This window comes from Leptodactylus fuscus, chromosome 3, assembly GCF_031893055.1.
Source record: "Leptodactylus fuscus isolate aLepFus1 chromosome 3, aLepFus1.hap2, whole genome shotgun sequence".
Lineage (NCBI taxonomy): Eukaryota > Metazoa > Chordata > Amphibia > Anura > Leptodactylidae > Leptodactylus > Leptodactylus fuscus.
Genome location: NC_134267.1, coordinates 211125877 through 211145397, shown reverse-complemented (window position 1 = coordinate 211145397; position 19521 = coordinate 211125877). Strand labels below are relative to the sequence as shown.

General features: G+C 42.7%; 1 protein-coding gene across 2 annotated transcripts in view; it reads right to left on the bottom strand.

The window, feature by feature from the left end:
• Window positions 1-19521, bottom strand: part of ASAP2 (ArfGAP with SH3 domain, ankyrin repeat and PH domain 2) — a 127071-nt gene that overhangs the window by 83240 nt on the left and 24310 nt on the right. For both annotated transcript variants that reach the window (XM_075269132.1, XM_075269133.1), the window contains exon 2: window positions 7114-7186. In XM_075269132.1, coding sequence (XP_075125233.1) covers window positions 7114-7186 — 73 coding nt within the window. The remainder of the gene's footprint in view (window positions 1-7113; window positions 7187-19521) is intronic.

Sequence of the window (19521 nt, the reverse complement as noted above, 5' to 3'; positions counted from 1 at the left end):
CGTGATTCAAAGCTCCAATCAGGCAGCCAGTGCCAGAGCTTAGTCACACCCCTGACACCGCTCACCTAAAAGTGCAGAGCATAGCATATCAAGCACCAAAACTAATAGAAGTGATTGTTCAGTAATGGTGGGAGCTAGAGAAAAAAAAAAACAACTGAGCCAGAATCAGTAAAAAGGTGGACTTGTTCGAGATGATGAAAGGTCCTCTTTACACCAAGTAGTAAGTAGAAACCAGAGTATCTGAAAGAACTCTGGTCGCATTTGGACCTGGGACACGTTATACGGCGAAAGTCTTAAAAACGTAGCCACAACTTCATGACTTGCAATGTGATACAGTCACCCAGTAGCGTCACTCTTACTGAAATAGTTATAACATGAAGAAGTTGTTCGACAGGTTTAGCTTTAGTTTACTAGGTCACTAATATTACCTTAAGTGAAAGCCGACAATCCTGCCCCTACAAATCACATAAACGCTGCGCAGGTTATACCATTAGAAACTATAACATTAGATAGCCCTGCCCTGCCTCGGGGTTACAATATGAATCCAGAGCACATGTATATAGTATTAGGTTTGATACGGCAGGAATGGCAGATGCTAAGAGTCCAGAAATCCATCTTAAACACTGGACTTACACCTCCTTCACTCGTAGCTCCCATGTAATGGACAAGAGGACTGTGTATTTCTGATGGATAACACAAAAGCAATCTCTGCTTCAGCATTACAGAGGCCAAGTGGCTTGTCCACCCCGGATCAAAAGCTGTAGACAAGTGGCAGCACTCCAGTAAATCTCCGCTCTGCGCTAATGGATTCCACCGCTAACAAGGTGTCAGGTTATTTTTAATAGGTGACTTTTGCTAACAGCGCAGGTCACAGAAGCTGCTAACAATCCTCCATGTGACTTAGTGGTGTATAATTCACCTCTGGCACCTTCAGATATGATAGTTTAACCCTTTTGTTTGGGCAAAGTTACAAAACAATGGGGTCATCGAAGACCTAATATTCACAGCCTGTTCTTGGGAACCGTGGGGGGGGGGGTCTGCAAAACGCCACTGAGTCCAATTGCTGGGACAAACAATGTTCAAGGGTCCACAAGGGAGACATGTGAATGAAGCGCATACCTGGCCATTGCTCCAAATCACTTAGGTACTTTTAGGACGGCATTTTGCCCCTAAGGGTAAGTTCACACGATGTAACGTTGAGCATGATTTGGCACGTATGCTGTGTGTCAGAGTTTACGCGCCGTAAAAGATCCCATTGATTTCAATGGGAGTTAGGAGCGTATACGCCACGTTATTTTGCGCCCGTGATTTTGCGGCCGCAAAATAATACAGCGTATACACTCCTAACTCCCATTGAAATCAATGGGAGCATTTTGAGCGCGTCATCTGCCGGCACGTGTATACGTGCCAGATCACGCTCAACGTTACATCGTGTGAACTTACCCTAAATATAACAAAACAGACGCTGCCTCTTCTAAATTTCAGTTCAAAGACCAAATTTCTAATAGTTTATATGGCATACAATAAACGCTTAACTTATAGACCCCCTTGTAGTACACTATCCTTAATACTGTGCCAAGCCTATGAGAAAAGACATAGTAACAGCTTATAGCTAAAAACAAGCAAATAGGTCACTTTCATTCAGACAGATGCATTGTGAATGCATGGACCGACCCCATGTGCATGAAGATTAGGCATTTGGTATGTAAATGAATCCGATACATATGCAAATTGTCCCCAGAGATCACATTGGGTAAAATAAAGAGAGAGTGAATAGCTCCGAGCAGACCGAGCGCTTGTTCTGTGCAAATTCCAAGGGAGTAAGAATTAAAGGGATCTTCAAGAAAATACAAAATCGCTAAAGCTTGAAGATCCTTTCCTGCTGCGGTATTCATTCACACGATTTACACATCTCTCTGGTTCACTGGGAAGACAGTATGTAGCTGTATACATTGGATAAAAGTTGGTAGGACTGTATATTATGTATAGTGGTGTCCTCTATATTGTAAGAGAGAAGGACGGGTCGTGTTGGTTTTCAATGTGCCTGATTTTTAATTTCCACGGGAATAGGAAATATAAAGCCGCCATAGATGTCTATCTATTCTCTCTACTTGAGAACACATGCATGCCAGGCTGAGCGTGCATGTGTATGGAGGGTTTGGGGAAAATAGCTGTCAGTCAACCATTATCTAAGGTGTATGAACCTGGGGTTTAAGGGGTCACATCAATAAAATAATTTATCCACAGGACAGAGGATAAATATCTGACTGCTGAGAGCCCCACCGACCCTAAAAAGGCAGGTCTTCCACTCCCATTGGGAATGTAGCAGTAAATGCAGAGGTCTCTCGACTCCATTTATTTCAATAGACATGCTGGTGATAGCCAAGTGCTATACTTCAGCCATTTCTGGTACTCCAATTGAAAAGACCAGATTGACGACATGTGTTTCCATTGCTACATTCTATAATGGGAGTAAAACAATCCTTATTGTCAGAATCGGTGGGATCTCAGTGGTTGGACCTCCACCGATCAGCTACAAAAATAAGATGGAGCTGCCAATGATCGGCAAATACATAATTTATGTCTGCAGCTAGAGTTATATATACAGGTTTCTAAGGCCTCATTGAGGCTATATTTTTGGTCTGTGTGCTATCTATGTATACAATGGACTGCACATGGGCAGCATATGGACCCATACTAGTACATAGGCTGCAATGCACACAACTATTCTTTCACACAGACCCACAAACTTTATAGGAACAATTGCAGCAAGCGCTATTTCTGTCCGTTTTGCAGAGACTAGGGAATCGGACATGGTTTCCCCAGGCTGTACCTTCCATGAACATTTGGATTAAATACAAGTATGGAAGTTGGTTTGCTGTGGTCGAAAATCCTTTTCACATATCAGAATGAAACAGTTTTTGCATTATAACATGGATTTTTAAAAACCCCATTTACGCCGGGATCATATCTGCATCGGGAGGTCATTCCGGTGCAGATCCAACAGAAATTACCACACGAAAAAAATTCTGCAGTCCTGCCTGTCTTTTCACCCACTGACTTCAGTTATAAAATATTGGACATCGAATGGACCCCCAAAAGCCTCCCTTACAGTCAACGGCTTCCGTCGGGCTCTGTTCGAGTCTGCCATTTTTGCAGTTTGTTTTTCTGATCCTCCGATGGACCAGAAGAATGGAAACCCAGCACAAATGTGAACCTTGCCTTAGATGTCATACATCTATACCACAGGGTAGTCATTCATCTGTAGCCGAAATCTTAAATGGGGTATTCCGGAAATTAAAAGTTATCCCCTATTAAAAGAATAGGAAATAAGTGTCTCATTGTTGGGGGTCCAATCATTAGAAAAGGGTCCAGTGTTGGCTATATCAATGTAGCCGCAGGTCACATGATCCTGAAGCCCCTCTATTCGTATGGCAGGGGTCACAGTGGTCGATCAGCCACCAGACACTTAGCCCCAAAGTAAAGAAACTTCTGAACAGAGGACAATACAAATAAAATAGGGTAGATTTTATTTAGTCTGAATTACGGTATTACAAAACAATCTCTGGGAAATCAGTAAAAAGATATTTATCGGACATGTTTCCTCATACAATACAGAGAAACGCAGAGTTTTCAGCAAATAGCGCTGCCATCATGGCAGTCCACCAGAACGCTATACAGTGGGCTTTGTGGGAACCATTTTTCTAGTCATCAATGGTTACTCATTATATTTTGTGGTCCTGTTAACCTCTATTATATACGTGTGGTAAACCACATTCTGTTTTCGCTCCGAAATCACCACATACGTCCTCGTGCTACACCCCAGTGTGTTCTGGGACGAGCCAAATAAATATCAAGCCTGTGGCAGGCAATAAGAACATGTGTTATAGTTGTGGGACTCCGACACACGAGCACAATATGGCTTCAATAAGAGAAGAATCCAGCAAATATAAGTGGTAATAATACGTTAAATGAAAAACACAGCTCATGGCTGGAATAATATCCCTCATATTAGGCCTTACAAATATTGTGTATATATGTGAGTCCCACCACTGGCACTCAACGCAGTAGGATAATGGGGTCCAGTGATCTCGCTTTGATTATTCTCTACGGTCACGGCAGGGCAATGGATAGGTGGCCATGTAGGCCACGTCTATAGGATTTATTGAAACCAGATAGTGGCCACCAGATGAATCCCCTGTGGGCCTCAGCCACAGTGGGCTCCCAGAAGCTCATATCCTATGTAATGCATGGCACAATACACTATATATACCATAGCATCTCATCCCGACTATGCATCTACATAATAGGCTGGGTAGATTATTTAAATAATGGTCCCATAACCCCCCATGCTTCTTTTGGTGGAAGTCCTTGATGTACGTGACTGCTGAGACCAATCAGTGACCTAAGAAAAGGCACAGGGACGTCACTCACATAGTTCACCTCTGACGTTCCGGGTCCATGACTTTTTGATTGGGGTCAGCAGCCACGTTCAGCGAGGACTTCTGCCAGAACAAGACCCCCAGAGCAGCAGGACCGGAGCACTTGGGACAGGTGAGTATGGTATATCCTGGACAACCCCTTTATAGTGTAACTAATGTACCTATTCATTCATAAAGGGAACACGAGACCCCTTATTCTGATATCAGTGGGGGTCCCAGTATAATTCTGAAGAGAGGGTGCTTTTTTTTGTAAACTGCATTATGTAATGCTATACCCAAAAGATTTTGAGGCCTATATATCATGCATTCCAGTTTTCTGGTGTACAAAGCATGATGAAAGTTGAAATTTTGGGCAAATCATTTCTGCAAACAATTTAATGTTTTCAAGCATTTTACATCAATGGATTTTTAACAAAAAGTGGGCGATGACATGGATGCCTCAGTTCAATACATTTACGCCAATTTGCAACAGGTAACTTCCACCGCATCTCGCTTGAGCGTTGAACATGCCAGTCTCTTCTAACTCTGTAGTACAGGGAATAATAATGCAATGTGAATGGTGTAGTCACTATTCCTTTTATTTTGCTGCTGGTCATGTGGTTAGCCGATTGACCTGCTGATTCACACACCAGCCCATGGCCACTTTTACTATGCAAGTCTATGAGACCCTGGATGTCACACTCGCAGACTTGCATAGTAACCAGGGTGTGATGAAAGAAATACATTAGTGTATGTATCATTACGGAATTAAATTGTTCATACATATCCTATATGAAAGTATTGTTTATGCATGTGTCATCAGTCTGTTACATTGGTATGTGTGTGTATATAAGTAATGTTGAGAAGGGGGTGGGGAAAATGTTTCCTCCTGCCAACAAGACCAAACATACAGGCAAGGCAAGTTTATGGCTTTACAACCTCATGGGCAGTCAAGCATAAGAAGATGTGACCGGCCATCGACCTCTATCCCATTTCCAAAGTACAGAAGAAAACAGTAGTCATTTCTCAGCTTATTCAAGATGTGGCAGGAAAAGTAGCTAAGCACAAACCACGAGCTTCACCTTACAAGAGGCTGTGACTACCTGCGAGCTTTTATCACATCTTGGAGCCAGCAAGCAAGCTGGGTGTTCCCAATCAATCAACAATCTCCTAAGCTCCAGGGAACCAAAAGGACTCCAGGTTATTAGGCTTATTCAGTGTTTCTCCTTTTATTTTAAAACGGTTTGCTTGTTTGTCATCTCTTGTCCTTTCTTTTTATATTTTGCACTAAGCACTTTAGGTATTAAGTTTTTTGGTCAGGATTTTGAGGCCATATTCAACTCAAAATCCTGACCAAAAAGACAGCTCTCATTGAAATCAATAGGAGCCGGTCAGTTTTCTCCGAGTGCCAGTTTGTTCCCGGGAAAAAGAAGCAAGGTGCTCATTCTTCAGTCAGTTTCACCTCGCAATTCGGCCGGAAGACACTCCCTCCTCCCGACTAGGCCCATTCATTAGGGCTAATCCGGAGCAGAGAGCATGACTGGATGCCAGCGCAGTGCACCGGCATTCAGTCGCGGCTACTAGAGACGAGCGAGTAAATACTTGATATTCGTTTCGAGTAGCCCCTCAATATTCGACTACTCAAATCGAATATCGAATCCTATTATACTCTATGGTGGAAAAATGCTCGTTTCAGGGGTAGGCAACATTCAATCAAAATGAACTTACCAAGTCCACGAGTGAGGGTCGGGCTGGATTCTCCGAGAAGTCTTCTCCACGCAGCGTCCCTGGGGCGTCTTCCGGTTCTGAATACAATCTGCCAGGCATTGGGTCTGGACGGAGCCGACTGCGCATGCCCGCACTACAAGAAAATGGCCGCTTACAGTCAAAGCGGCCATTTTCTTGTAGCGCAGGCATGCGCAGTCGGCTCTGCCCAGGCCCGATGCCTGGCAGAGTGAATTCAGAGCCAGAAGACGCTGCGGGGACGCTGCGCGGAGAAGAACCAGCGTTGATTGGCCGACTGTATAGCATTCGGCCAATCAATGCTGGTTCTGCATCAAATTTTTCCATTCGAATAGCGAGTGGTACTCGATCGAGTACGAGTATTTCGAATATCTACTCGATCGAATACTACTCGCTCATCTCTAGCGGCTACCCGTCTTTTGAACTGGAACCTGAGGTGGCCTCCACCTCAGGTTCCGGTCCAAAAAAACCCGTGAACTTACCCTAAGACTGAGTGAGCGGAGTGAACTGACTCCTGACAGCCGCACCCACGCCATCTGCTAGGGCAGCCTGTACGTGACACAGGGACTTCTGACTAGTACGTGAATCTGTGCCCAGTCTGCCGGGCACGCTTGGCAGAAAAATAAAGCAAATGTTAATCTGATGAGTAAGTGCACCATTCATTTCACATTAGTATGTCCCATATCCCTTGATACATTAGCCCCTATCCACTTGTATTTATTTATTTTTTTAAATAGCATACTTTTTTCTTTTTTTAGATTTTTTTTTTTTAGTTACACCTCACACAAAGTGGAGTGTAAACAGTCTTTTATGGATTAAAAAAAAAAATTACAGAAAGCAAAACATCTTGGGGACTCGGCATCTAAGTGTGAAAAGCTTTAGACTTGACAAAACCCATCCAACAGTAATAGGAAGACAACATGCAGTCAGGCAGAAGAGGTGTACATACCCAGCCCGGATGTGTTAATGGATTTTACGGACTTCTTCATCTTGTAGAGAATTGTGCGGTCGACATCTAGGGCCTGTAACAAAATACGGAAGTCAGTAAGTAAGAAGGGGCGGCCATTACACACCGGTGAGAGATGCCTTGGTCAGCAGTATAAATATAGAGCATAAATTGTGCTAAGTGCAGAAAGATAATCAATAAGACGCTTTCAATTAACTCTGTGGTCGGAAGACGCTTAAGAGGCGGAGGATTTATTTCATGCTGAATGCTGTGAATATTCCAGACAGGTTTAATGGCATTACACAACTTTACATTACGAGCAGTCATTTCCCATTGCTTATATAGCGCCATATAGACACTGGAGTCTCCCACATCAGTCCCGATCCCTGGTTGGGCTCAAAATCTAGATTGAAATATAATCGATGCCCCTATATATACGCATAGATGTCAGAATAGCTACGGCATAGATAGGGACATGATTGTAGCGATTCGGACACACAAAAGTTCTCCTCGACAAGATGCCTGATAGAAATCAGACCCTATTAAGATAAATGGAACAGATTTCCTGACAACAAAATTTGCCAGATGTGAATATACTTTGAGGCTAAGGCCCCACGTACTGAGGAAACCGCCAGCATTTCCGTAGGTATAATTGAAATGCTGCGATTTCCAAAACTGCGACGGTGTCTGCTGCGCAAATTTATCCGCAGTTTCTGGATGGGATTTGTTAGGTCAACCCACTTTGCAGGGACTGTAACACGATGCATTTTTTTTTTCTGTGGCATTTAGGCCACATGGGCCTCCTGGCCTAATACGGTTTTCCGGCCCAACATTCTGTATCCAGAGACAGCGCCACTCTTGTCTATAGGCTGTGTCTGGTATTGCATCTCAGGCTGGCAGTGAATGGTGGATGGCGGTGTGAGATGCAAAACCAGAGTGTGCGGTTTCTGAACATCCCTTTAAATGAAAGTCCAATACAGACAGGAAAGTCATGTAATAATCTGTGGCTTCAGTGATGGAAAACTCTTGTTTGTGAAGTGAGCGTGCACTATAGGGTACATGAGAATATTTCCTAGTTCCATTTCCAAATATATTAGTGTAGGGTCACGCATGTGTCCCCTGGCTGACGTCATCCAGGATGCATTGAGTGATGAGAGTAGAGGAGCGGAGCGAGGCTGGAGGTCACCTGGTGCTGACTGAGGAGAGATGTCTGGCTCCAGCCTAACCACCGTGCAGACAGGTCTCCGAAAATCAGTGCCAGGCACGGGATGGCTGCAGCGGCTAAGCCTAAAACAGATCCTTCTGTCAGTCTCTTCCTGTAATTCGGCCTCCTCTACGGATCAATTTATTTTTACTCTTTTACTGTGACTTGAAAGAAAAGCTGGAAAGTCAGAAAAACTGGAAGTGTTAATAAGCCCCAGGAGCTGCACTCCTGTACCCTACAATTCACAGGCAAGTGTTTTCAAGGATCTGCACGTTTCGTTTTTTTAACCCGGACCCATTCATTTCCATGGGAGAATTGGATCAGTTTTCATGGAGAGCTGACCCGTGAAAACAATAGAGCATGTCCTATCTCTTCACTGAAGACGAACAACTCAGTGGTGTGAATTAGATCTTGGTCTGATTCTAAACACATACAAATAAATATAAAATATATACCGTATTTATTAAATACACACACAGACCAATGAAGTTTTTAAAAGGAGTTGTTCAGGATAACCAGTTTTTTTGCATGGAACATGGGGAAGGTGAACAACAAACAAAAAAGTTCTCTGGTGTCTCTGACCATGGTCTGGTTCTTCTACTTCAGGGTCTTGTTTTGGCTGAAGTCCCCATGGCAAGTGACCGTTCTGGCCAATCAGAGTTCTGAGTCACTCGCAAATGTCACCAGTGATATCCCAGTTCCTTCCCTGACTGGCCTGAATGGTCACATGCTCTGTGCAAAAAACAAGTTATTCTGGATAACCCCTTTAACAATTACACATAGCATGTACTGTACCATGGGGGTGCAATATAAACCTACCGTATATACTCGAGTATAAGCCGACCTGAATATAAGCCGAGGCCCCTAAGTTTACCACAAAAAAACTGCGAAAACTTATTGACTCGAGTATAAGCCGAGGGGGGGAAATGCAGCAGCTACTGGAAAATTTCAAACATTAAAATGGTCGGAGTTTTTGGGTGCAGTAGTTGCTGGGGAAGGGGAAGGGGTGTTTTAGTTGTCTGTCTGCCCCTTCCCTGAGCTTGAGGACTGAGTTTTTTTCCCCCACTTGGAATTAACTTATCTCTAATGGAATCAAAGGATTGAACATAGCAAAATTCAACATGTCTGATCCTCTCTGAAGTAGGAAGTGATACACACATAGGAAAATCTGCCAGTGAAGTTGAAAATGCGCACATTCAAACAGCTTCTAAGTGTATGAGGCCTCAAAAGGGGCTTTCCACACTACAGATACCGTATTGATGAACTATCCTAAAGATGGTCAATACCAAATCGGTGGGGGTCCAACCCCTGGCACCCCCCATTAACTAGATGTTCTCAGCAGCTGATGCACAGAAAATGGAGCAGGAAGCAGACAGTGCTGTTCTCTGTGTAGTGGTGGATCTGAATCACTGTTGTTTAGGTCCCAAACAAATGAATGGTAGCTAATCAGCAGTACCTGTTCTGGCCACTACACACAGAACGGAGCTGTCTGCTTCCTGTTGCATTAAACTGGATATTAACTTCTAGAACAGCATATGTGTGCAGGAACCTCACCACGATCTTTAGGATGGGATATCAATATTTTCATCCCAGAAACCCCTTTAAGGGAGGTATAAAAAAATTAGCCAGCAGCCTATGTCTACACACTGTATGGTTCTGTCTAAGAATGTAGAATAAAATATATAACATTCGTTGAAATAGTATTTTCATTATTTTCCAGCACACTCGGCCTAAGACACACACAGATATTTATTATAGAGTAGTACGATGGTAAATCTCATGAATTATTCCACATAAGCAGCGGATATACATTTTTTAGGTAGAAACCCAATTATATTCCAGTCCGTGAGCACAATATATGCGCCAGCGTCAGGGAACCTCACATAAGCGCCTCTAATGGCAATGTCAGCTGCCAGTCACAATGACTGCCGCTCTGCCTGGCACAAGATTATGACTGACAACAGATAAACACGGAGTGTCACTTAACCCCTAGGTACTCCCCTCCTTGAATACAACTTATATACTGGTGAACTATATGCACTGCACCTGCATCCAGTTGCAGATAGCCATTTTTTCGGACCGGAATCTGAGCCAGCCTCCGCGTCAAATTCTGGATCAAAAAAACCCGTCTGAACCCGGCCTAATATTTACTCTTCCCCCTGTTGTCTCCCCTAATGTCTCGGTGTTATTTGTTGAACCCTATAATATGCACTCCTATATCTGTATAGCTCCTGTGGAGATAATAGTCGCATGCTGCAGCGCAATTCTTTTTTCTATTATATATTTTATAACCTTCAATAAAATTACCTTCAAACGTTCTACAATTGTTTAACCCCACCATACAAGCATCGCAGGTTGTCTACCGTTTCAGCTATGGTAAACTTTCTTTAACAAGGGCAGAGCTCAAAACTAGAAGGAAGATGAGAAGGCAGCGAGAACAGGTCTCTGAGAACATGAAACACTTGCAAAGGTCTGGAATTCCTCAGAACGGTTAAACCTACTAATTTCAATAAATTCCTATCTGTCACTTTACATGAGAATTACCGCCATATCGTGATCTGCAAGCTGTACTGCTCCAGCTGTACCATAAATACAGTAGATGGACTGGGAAAAAAAAAGGAAAAAAAAAAAAAAAAAGAATCCATGGATGGCTCGATCGATCGAGAAGGATGGATGGGTGAAGAAGGATGGATGGGTGAAGAAGGATGGATGGATGGATGGAAAAGGATGGATGGATAGATGGATGGATGGAGAAGGATGGATGGAGAAGGATGGATGGATGAATGGATGGATGGAGAAGGATGGATGGATGGATGGAGAAGGATGGATGGATGGAGAAGGATGGATGGATGGAGAAGGATGGATGGATGGAGAAGGATGGATGGATGGAGAAGGATGCATGGATGGAGAAGGATGGATGGATGGAGAAGGATGGATGGATGGAGAAGGATGGATGGATGGAGAAGGATGGATGGATGGAGATGGATGGATGGATGGAGATGGATGGATGGATGGATGGATGGAGATGGATGGATGGATGGATGGAGATGGATGGATGGATGGAGATGGATGGATGGATGGAGATGGATGGAGAAGGATGGATGGATGGATGGAGAAGGATGGATGGATGGAGAAGGATGGATGGATGGAGAAGGATGGATGGATGGATGGAGAAGGATGGATGGATGGATGGATGGAGAAGGATGGATGGATGGATGGAGAAGGATGGATGGATGGATGGATGGATGGAGAAGGATGGATGGATGGATGGAGAAGGATGGATGGATCGGGAAAGATGGATCTCACTAATCGTACAGGCGTTGGAGGCGCACTTGAGTAGTACAGGGGTCAATGGTTGACCCCCTACCAATCAGATATATATGGCCTATCCTAAGGATGGGCCATAAATAAAAACATTCCCAGGAAACCCCTATAATTTTATGATCTGTTATGTGGCCCTCCTCTATAAGCCCAACCTATAAAAGCGACCATTTTTGCTTCAGCATGCTCGAGTATCACCCGGTGTGCGGCTCTCCCAGGGCGATATCTCTGCTGTAGGTCATATGAGCAACATTTACAGCAAAAAGCAAATACTGAGAGCACACAAGAGCGTATGTCATGAGGGAACACGAACTGATTCTAATGAACCCAAGCCAGGCATATAAAGACGGGAGGGCAGGAATCCTACCCATCATGTAGGGTGAGTAAATATTTGGTGAGGAAGATCCTGACTAGATCTTCATGAGCAGATGGAGACAGGTTAATTCTGCACGATAACACTGGAGAACGGTTCCATGTTATATAATATATGTGTATGTAAAGCGTAAAGTACCTTGCCCACATGTGCATGTTTAATAAAGGTTTAGCCGATACGCTTTGTACTTGGTGCCCCCAATTTAGTCACCAGCCTTCAGACCTGTTGGCGAATGGCTTAAGACTCAACTAAATTTATGTTTTTCAACTGTACTGCAGAGAAGACCGCCATATAGGAGTATAAGATCAAGTTCCCCGTGTCTAAGAGGGATCAAATCTTTGATCCTGATGGAAAGGCGTCTATTAAAAGGGTGCCATTCTAGCACCTGTATTGCGGTAGCGGCTCCAAGATTGCCCAAGACGACTCTCCAAACGTCACCAGAAAATAACCCATTTTTAACCAATATTTTAAGTTAAATGTATTTAATGTATATTTCAGGTGGATTTTATCTTTCCCCATTGAAATAAAAGTTTCCATAAATCCGCCAACCATTTCTCAATTATAGCTCTTTATATGCCTTGATCATTTCCAAAACGAACAGAAAATCGCAGCCGGAAAAGCTTCCAAAAGGGCTGTCATCCAGCTTTCCCATACTCCTGAATGGCAGACAGACATACGTTTCATACTCTACAATTGCTTTGTAGTGAGGCACATACAGAGGACAACCCCTGTGGATGCTGCAATGGCAAACATCACAACTTGTCACTTTGGAAATTTTGTGAGGGTATATTTAAGAAAACAGCAAGGCGACTTAAGGGAACAGAGTAGTGGTGACTTATTCTTTTACTTCTGTACAAGAAAGGTCTGTAAGAATCCCCTTATCTTACAAGATGTTACATCAAGACTGAACTCATGTGACATACAGGCCCCGTGATTCACCCTGACAACCCTACGACCATGTAGTATAGCCTGCGGGGTGAATCATGGGTATTAGACGTTTACTGACAGACGGACATTTTTGTATGTCCTAAATGTCATAGAGGGAAAATCTGCCTTCATTGCTCCTTAATCATTTCATAGTAAATCAAACAGACATCCCTTTAACAAAAAGGGGCAGCACACGGACCCATTATAGTGAATGGAGTCATACACATACACTACATGCAGAATTTTTTTCTTTTTTGTCTACTCGTCTCGGCCATGCAAGTCTATGTGGCTGTAAAAATAAACAGACATCCTCCGTTTGTCGTGCATTTTTCACATATTCATAGTTCAGCGATGCCAAAAAATCAAGACGACGGCATCAGATTCTTCTAGTAGAGGCAAAAACAAAAACAACAACGAAAAGATGTTACACAGATGACACAGACCGGGCAAGAATCAAAAATGGAAGCCCACTAGGTTATACAACCTCTGAAATTTAATAGGCCGTAAAATGGATAATTTATGGGAAAGCAGCCTTTAAGGGGGGGGGGGGAATAAGGTGCAAAACTAAAAACAGCAGAACTTCTACTCATTTGATAAATCTCGCCCTCCAGTCAATTCGCTTGTATATACAGCACAAGATTGTAGGGGCCTGTGGGTGCGTTGCATGTTGCTGCTACAAGTAAATCAATACATACAAGCAGGAACTTCTGGGGCAACAGGGCTGGTGGGTAGATAAGTATGGATTCTCATGCCAATCTATGCAATTTCGTAATTTTTTTCTTAGAAAACGCTGGGGAGAAGTGGGCAAGATATATAGACTAGGAGATTTCTAAACACTTCATCCACATGCTGCAACCAAAACCTGCATTAGAAAGTGATCTATGCTGCGGGTTTTAAGCCCGCAGCATGTCATTTATTGCTTCAGGTTTCTCCCACAGCTTTTATCCTTTGCAATGGGGAGGCTATAAATTGGATTAAGACCTGCAGTAAAAATCTACCAATTTCAGAAGTTTTTTTTGCCACAGTGCCGTTGGGGGGGATAACTGCTGAAATTCTCCGAACAAGCTCCAGCTTTGTCCACATGACTGTAGTAGTGCACGGGTCCACAGAAAACGGAAAAGATGGCGCAGATTCATATGCAATCCATGGTAAGCGGACACATATAAATGGCGTCCATGCGCCATCTGTTTTTTTCATGGACCCTATTAATAAAACAGACCAAGCTGTAAAACACGACCTGCTCCATGCATTGTAGCTCTTCTCTATGACCCAGACACAGAAAAGTAAAATATATATATATATATATATATATATATATATATATATATATATATATGACCGTATACATGTCCATAGAAATGAATGTGTCTGTATACCATCTGTAATTACAGATAATTAATATATATCTATACAATAAGATAGATAGATAGATAGATAGATAGATAGATAGATACTTATTACGGTCATATACATGAAGCCCAACAAGCCATTTTTGTATCCACTCCTATTCTTCCTATTGACGGCTGCAAGTAGTAATATAAAGGCGCCATATTGCTCCAAGCTGCTACCTAGGGAGCTGATCATGTCATTCTCATTCTTCGAGTAAAACAGGAGTAAAGTCAAATGATCAGTTTTTCCTTCCCCGAGGCTTTATAGTGGGTGTGAGAGGAAAGAAAAGAAGTTAACAGAAGGAATTTGAGAACTCTCAGCACAACCACCAAGAATGTGAGAACACAAGGTAACGAGTCAATGGGGTCTGGTTAGTTCAGCTGCTGAGCGGGCACCGGACTGCACCCGGGCTCACCCCTATACCACCACATGTAAGAATACAGGGAGAATAGCTCAATACGCAAACATTTATTACATAAGGGGGTTATATTAAAGGTAATACCCTGATATAAATTAAAGGGAGTGTCAGCAGAAGCCAGCTTTGCACCAGAATCACATACCGTAGATGTATCAGTGCCAAGTGTCAAGATATCGCTTGCATTGTTAATATAGAAATGAGCTCTTTGGAGCAACAAGGGTGTTGCCATTGCTCCAAAGAGACAAAACAATGCACCATTTCTATCACTCCCATAGGGATAGTACAGGCTATAGGGATCATTCATGAATGTATTGGGTGTAATTCTCAAAAATGTACTGTGGTATAAATACCAAAAATCTACACAAATAACTTGTTAAAATCCCACAAAAATAACAAAATAATAATAGTAACAAACATGTATGATACCTAACGGGCTACAAGGTTACTTCGCATTGTACCGTACCCCGCCCTGTGCCCCTTGGATCACCGTCAGGTTTCCTTCCAAGCTGGCGCGTGCGGGCTTGTAAGGTTTGCAGCTTTGGACAGTAAAGATGTGGGTTATGTATGGATTTATCTGGCGCCATGTGTAGATATGTTTATCTACATACAACATATGGAGAGCTCCGCAACCCACAGCTGCTGATGCCAGACATATGCCAATTACTCCTAGCACATAAAGCCCTCATCTACCTGCACATATGGTACTGTGCAGATGTTTTAGGCAGGTGTTGAAAAAAAAAAACCTGCAAAACAAGAATGCTTCCATAAATAGAAGTGTTAATTTTGTCACCACCTTTTGTCTTTCATCAGTTCTTCTCCGTACACTTGAAGACAGTTTTTGAAGGAACTCGGCAGGGAGGTTGTTCCCGCCATTTTGGAGAACTAAGCCCAGATCTTCTGTGGATGTAGGCTTGCTCCAATCCGTCTCTCTCTTCACGTCATCCTAGACAGACTGAATGATGTTGAGATCAGGGCTCTGTGGGGGCTGTATCATCACTTCTAAGACTTCTCCTCTGAAGAGCCAAGGTCAAGCCAAATATTGATGGATATAGATTTCACTTTTCTTCATTATTTTCAATCGGACCTAAAGATTGCAGCAGGAAGCTGAAAAAAAAAATAAGCGTCCTTCTCCATCCATCAAGTCCCATCAGCAACAGAAAACCATACCGGAGTGCCGACGCCGACTTTGTCGCGACTAGACCAAAGCCCAATACAGTGGGCGAAAATGAAGTGGAATTTCTTTTCATTTTCCACTAAGTGAACATACCCCAAGAGTTGTGTGAAAATGCAAATAAATAAATAAATAAATCCACAAAAAGGATTAAAGGGTTTCTGCACAACTATGATGTTAAATCGCCCGCCCTTAGAATAAGTGGACACGATCAAAGAACCCCCACCGATCAGCTGGATCGAAGGGGCTGTGGCTATTGTGTTTACACCTATTCACCGCTTTTTAAGCACAGCGCCGTAGATTCTATAGTGGCTGTGCTTGGTATTACAACTTAACCCCATTCATTTGAATAGAACTTAGCTGCTGAATGGCCCGAGCAGAGGACGTAGATTTGACCCAAGCACCACAAAGCTGTTCACACTGCGCTGATCTAATATTTTTGGTCTATCGGTAGAAGTTAAAAGTCAGACGTTGGTCAGTTTGAGGTCTAGGAGCAGCTTTAAACATTTGCAGTGAGAAAAGTGTAGTTCCCCTTTAAATAAAATGGAAATTTGTAGGATAGCACCCAGTCATAGCCCTCAGGAGAACACCTTCATGGTGTATCTGATCACAACAAAGATACCGCCCTGAGCTGGACAGTCTTATCAGCGCCATCATTATTACCCACTTGTAAATGAAGAAAATAGAATATAACCTTCACACACCATCGCAGGCGCTGAAGAAAGAACAGGATATGAGAAAGACATCAGCCCCGAGCTCCGCTACAGTGTCATTCAAGCCTTACTACAAAGGGCAGGGGGATGGGATAAAGCATATTCATTATAAAATTTATATTTTCCCCCTAGATTGTTCTGATCTAACGTCAAACATCGTTTTGAATAGAATGCAAAAACGACAGTGAAGACTGACACAAACATCACAGGCAGAATGGAGCAACATGGTATGTAACTTTTCAGGAGCAATGATATTTTAGGACATTTAGGGTCTGTGGAAATCTAGTTTAGTAGTGTTCTAGTGGGGACTAGTCCTAAAAAGGTAACATATGTACTTACAGGTAATACACAGGGGTAAATACAGTCCTAACAGTACACTAGATTATTACATTATCCAGTAACGTCACTGAATAAGAGGCAACAATTTACATTCTATGAACCAATTTGATCCCAGAGTCTAAATCAAGCATAAAAATGAGCAATTTGTCTGAAATTCCTCCAATCATATGGCATTTATTAAGATACGAGTCTCTGCGATAAAACAGTCGCCGCCCAGTGACTTCACAAAGGCTCTTTTCTTTTATATGGCGCAATGTCAAACCCAGTGAACGGTCCCGTAACCCGCAGTGTCCGCCCCAAAAACAGTCCACATGCAACTATTAACCCTTTATTATGTACAAAGCATTACGGAAGCTCTCGGGGGACAAAAACTTAGCTGTACACGTATGGTGAAGTCAATTTTAATCCGGTATCAATAATAACTAGTAGGTGCTGTGTTATCAAATGTCATAGAAAAATATTTATCTTCATATAGCAATTTTATAATATATATATGTAATGTAAATTATACATAATTTTTCTATAAATACACCATATATCCTACTAATATTATAAAATGTGAGTTTGTGTGTTCGGATGTTTGTTCCTCAATCACACAAAAATGGCTGAACGGATTTGGATGTAATTTGGCACATAGATAGATTGTAACCTCGATTAACACATGGGCTATTTTTTATTCTGGTAAATGACATGGCTTCACGACTGTTATGAATTTATGTTCATATACTATATTAAACTTCTCTTGCAGCAGCTTATCTCTGCCAGGTCGGTTATCTCTCTGTGTAAACACACGCTACCACTGAGTCCATTGTGTAACTGCATTTGTATAGTATCTGATCTGCTCCAGGCAACATGCTGACATACTGGATGGGAAAACACCTTTAATCCAAATTGGCAGTTTGCTACTTTTAAACATTCCAGGAAAAATAAAATCTAATTTGTTGCAAAATTCTAAAACAACGACAGCTATGAAGGTAGCCAGAAGTCACAGAGTTCTCCTCCAGCAGAGCTGAGGGGGATCACTGGCACCAACACCACACTCATTATATGGCGTCCCAGCAAGCTACTGAGATGCCGGAACAATCAAAAGCACAGTGTGAGGAACAAGTTCAGTGGCAGGCCAGCTTAAGAGCTGCCGAAACACCGAAGCAGGTGAACCATCGACGGCAGCAATTTGCTGAATGTAGGCGGATCATCGAAGCCAACAACACACAGACGAAGTCTTGGGCAGAGGCTAGTATTTTTTTTTATTTTTTTTTTTAATTTACAAATATTCTATACACACATACATATTACACATACCGTAGTATCACATAGTATATATTTACATATGAAAAGTAGAGACGCCAACCCAAAATAGATTGCTAATATAAAATCTGACATTTCATTTTTTCTCTGTTTTTCTGATGTCTTGGTGATTTGTCATCTCCGCTTAGTCTTCTTCTACTGAACTTGTGAGTCAAGTGGAGGAAATGAGTACCAAAATATCAGAATCTTCTAGATGGTTAGAAGAGATCATGAAGGATAAGGTCTGTCATGAGATCTCTTGCGAACGTACCGCAAGGGTCAGGACAAAACATTAGGTAACCCATATAGTAATGCCGTGAATCTACCGCGAGGGCCCAGTCAGAATATCGCTCCAGCCATCTTAGTATTGTGTCCGTGGTGAATGAGATAATAGTACATGGAGAAGTTCCCCGGGTGCACCACTATGCAGTGGATGGTGCTGCTGCCGCCCTCCTATTACTTGAATTCCAGCCCCCAGAGGCTGCTGCAAAGCAGATTTGAGTGGAACTGGGTGTCCCGTGGAAAAAAAAAATTGCAAATTTCTGCATAAAATTTATACCTGGAGCACAAGGCATAAGAAATCTTCCCCAATAAGTCAGTTAACTTAGCTAAGTGCTCATTCACACAACAGAATTCAATGGCCATATGCTTGTCATTGTGTTAACAACCAACGCATATCCCTATACATATTAATGGATCAATTCACACGACCGATAAAAAAAACCCAAAAAAACAGAACATGCCATTACCTAGGCCCATTTCACGGATGCTTCAATAGACTCAAGTCTTGAGAGCAAGCCACACTTGCCTGAATATGCACTGAGGCTAGATTCACAATTGCGCCATGCTCTCCGTCGTGGGACCCAAATAATGGAGAGCCTGTACGTTAAAAAAACGCTTTCCCCCAGACATTAGTGGACCCCAAAAACTGGGTTTCAGTATAAAACTGGAGGAAAGAAAAGTTTTCCATGCAGTCTTCCATTTCTCTCTGCCAATTTTTGGCGGAATCTGTGACGGAGTCTCTGATGCAGCCGAGACTGGCAGAGATTGGTACAACCAAAGGAAGGCGACTTCTTTTGTCCAAACTAACTGTTCACAACTAGGGGGCACAACGCTGTTTTAGGAGTTACCGTATATACTCAAGTATAAGCCGACTCGAATATAAGCTGAGGCCCCTAATTTTACCACAAAAAACTGGGAAAACTTATTAACTCGAGTATAAGCCGAGGGGGGGGGGGGGGGGGGGGAATGCAGCAGCTACTGGAATTT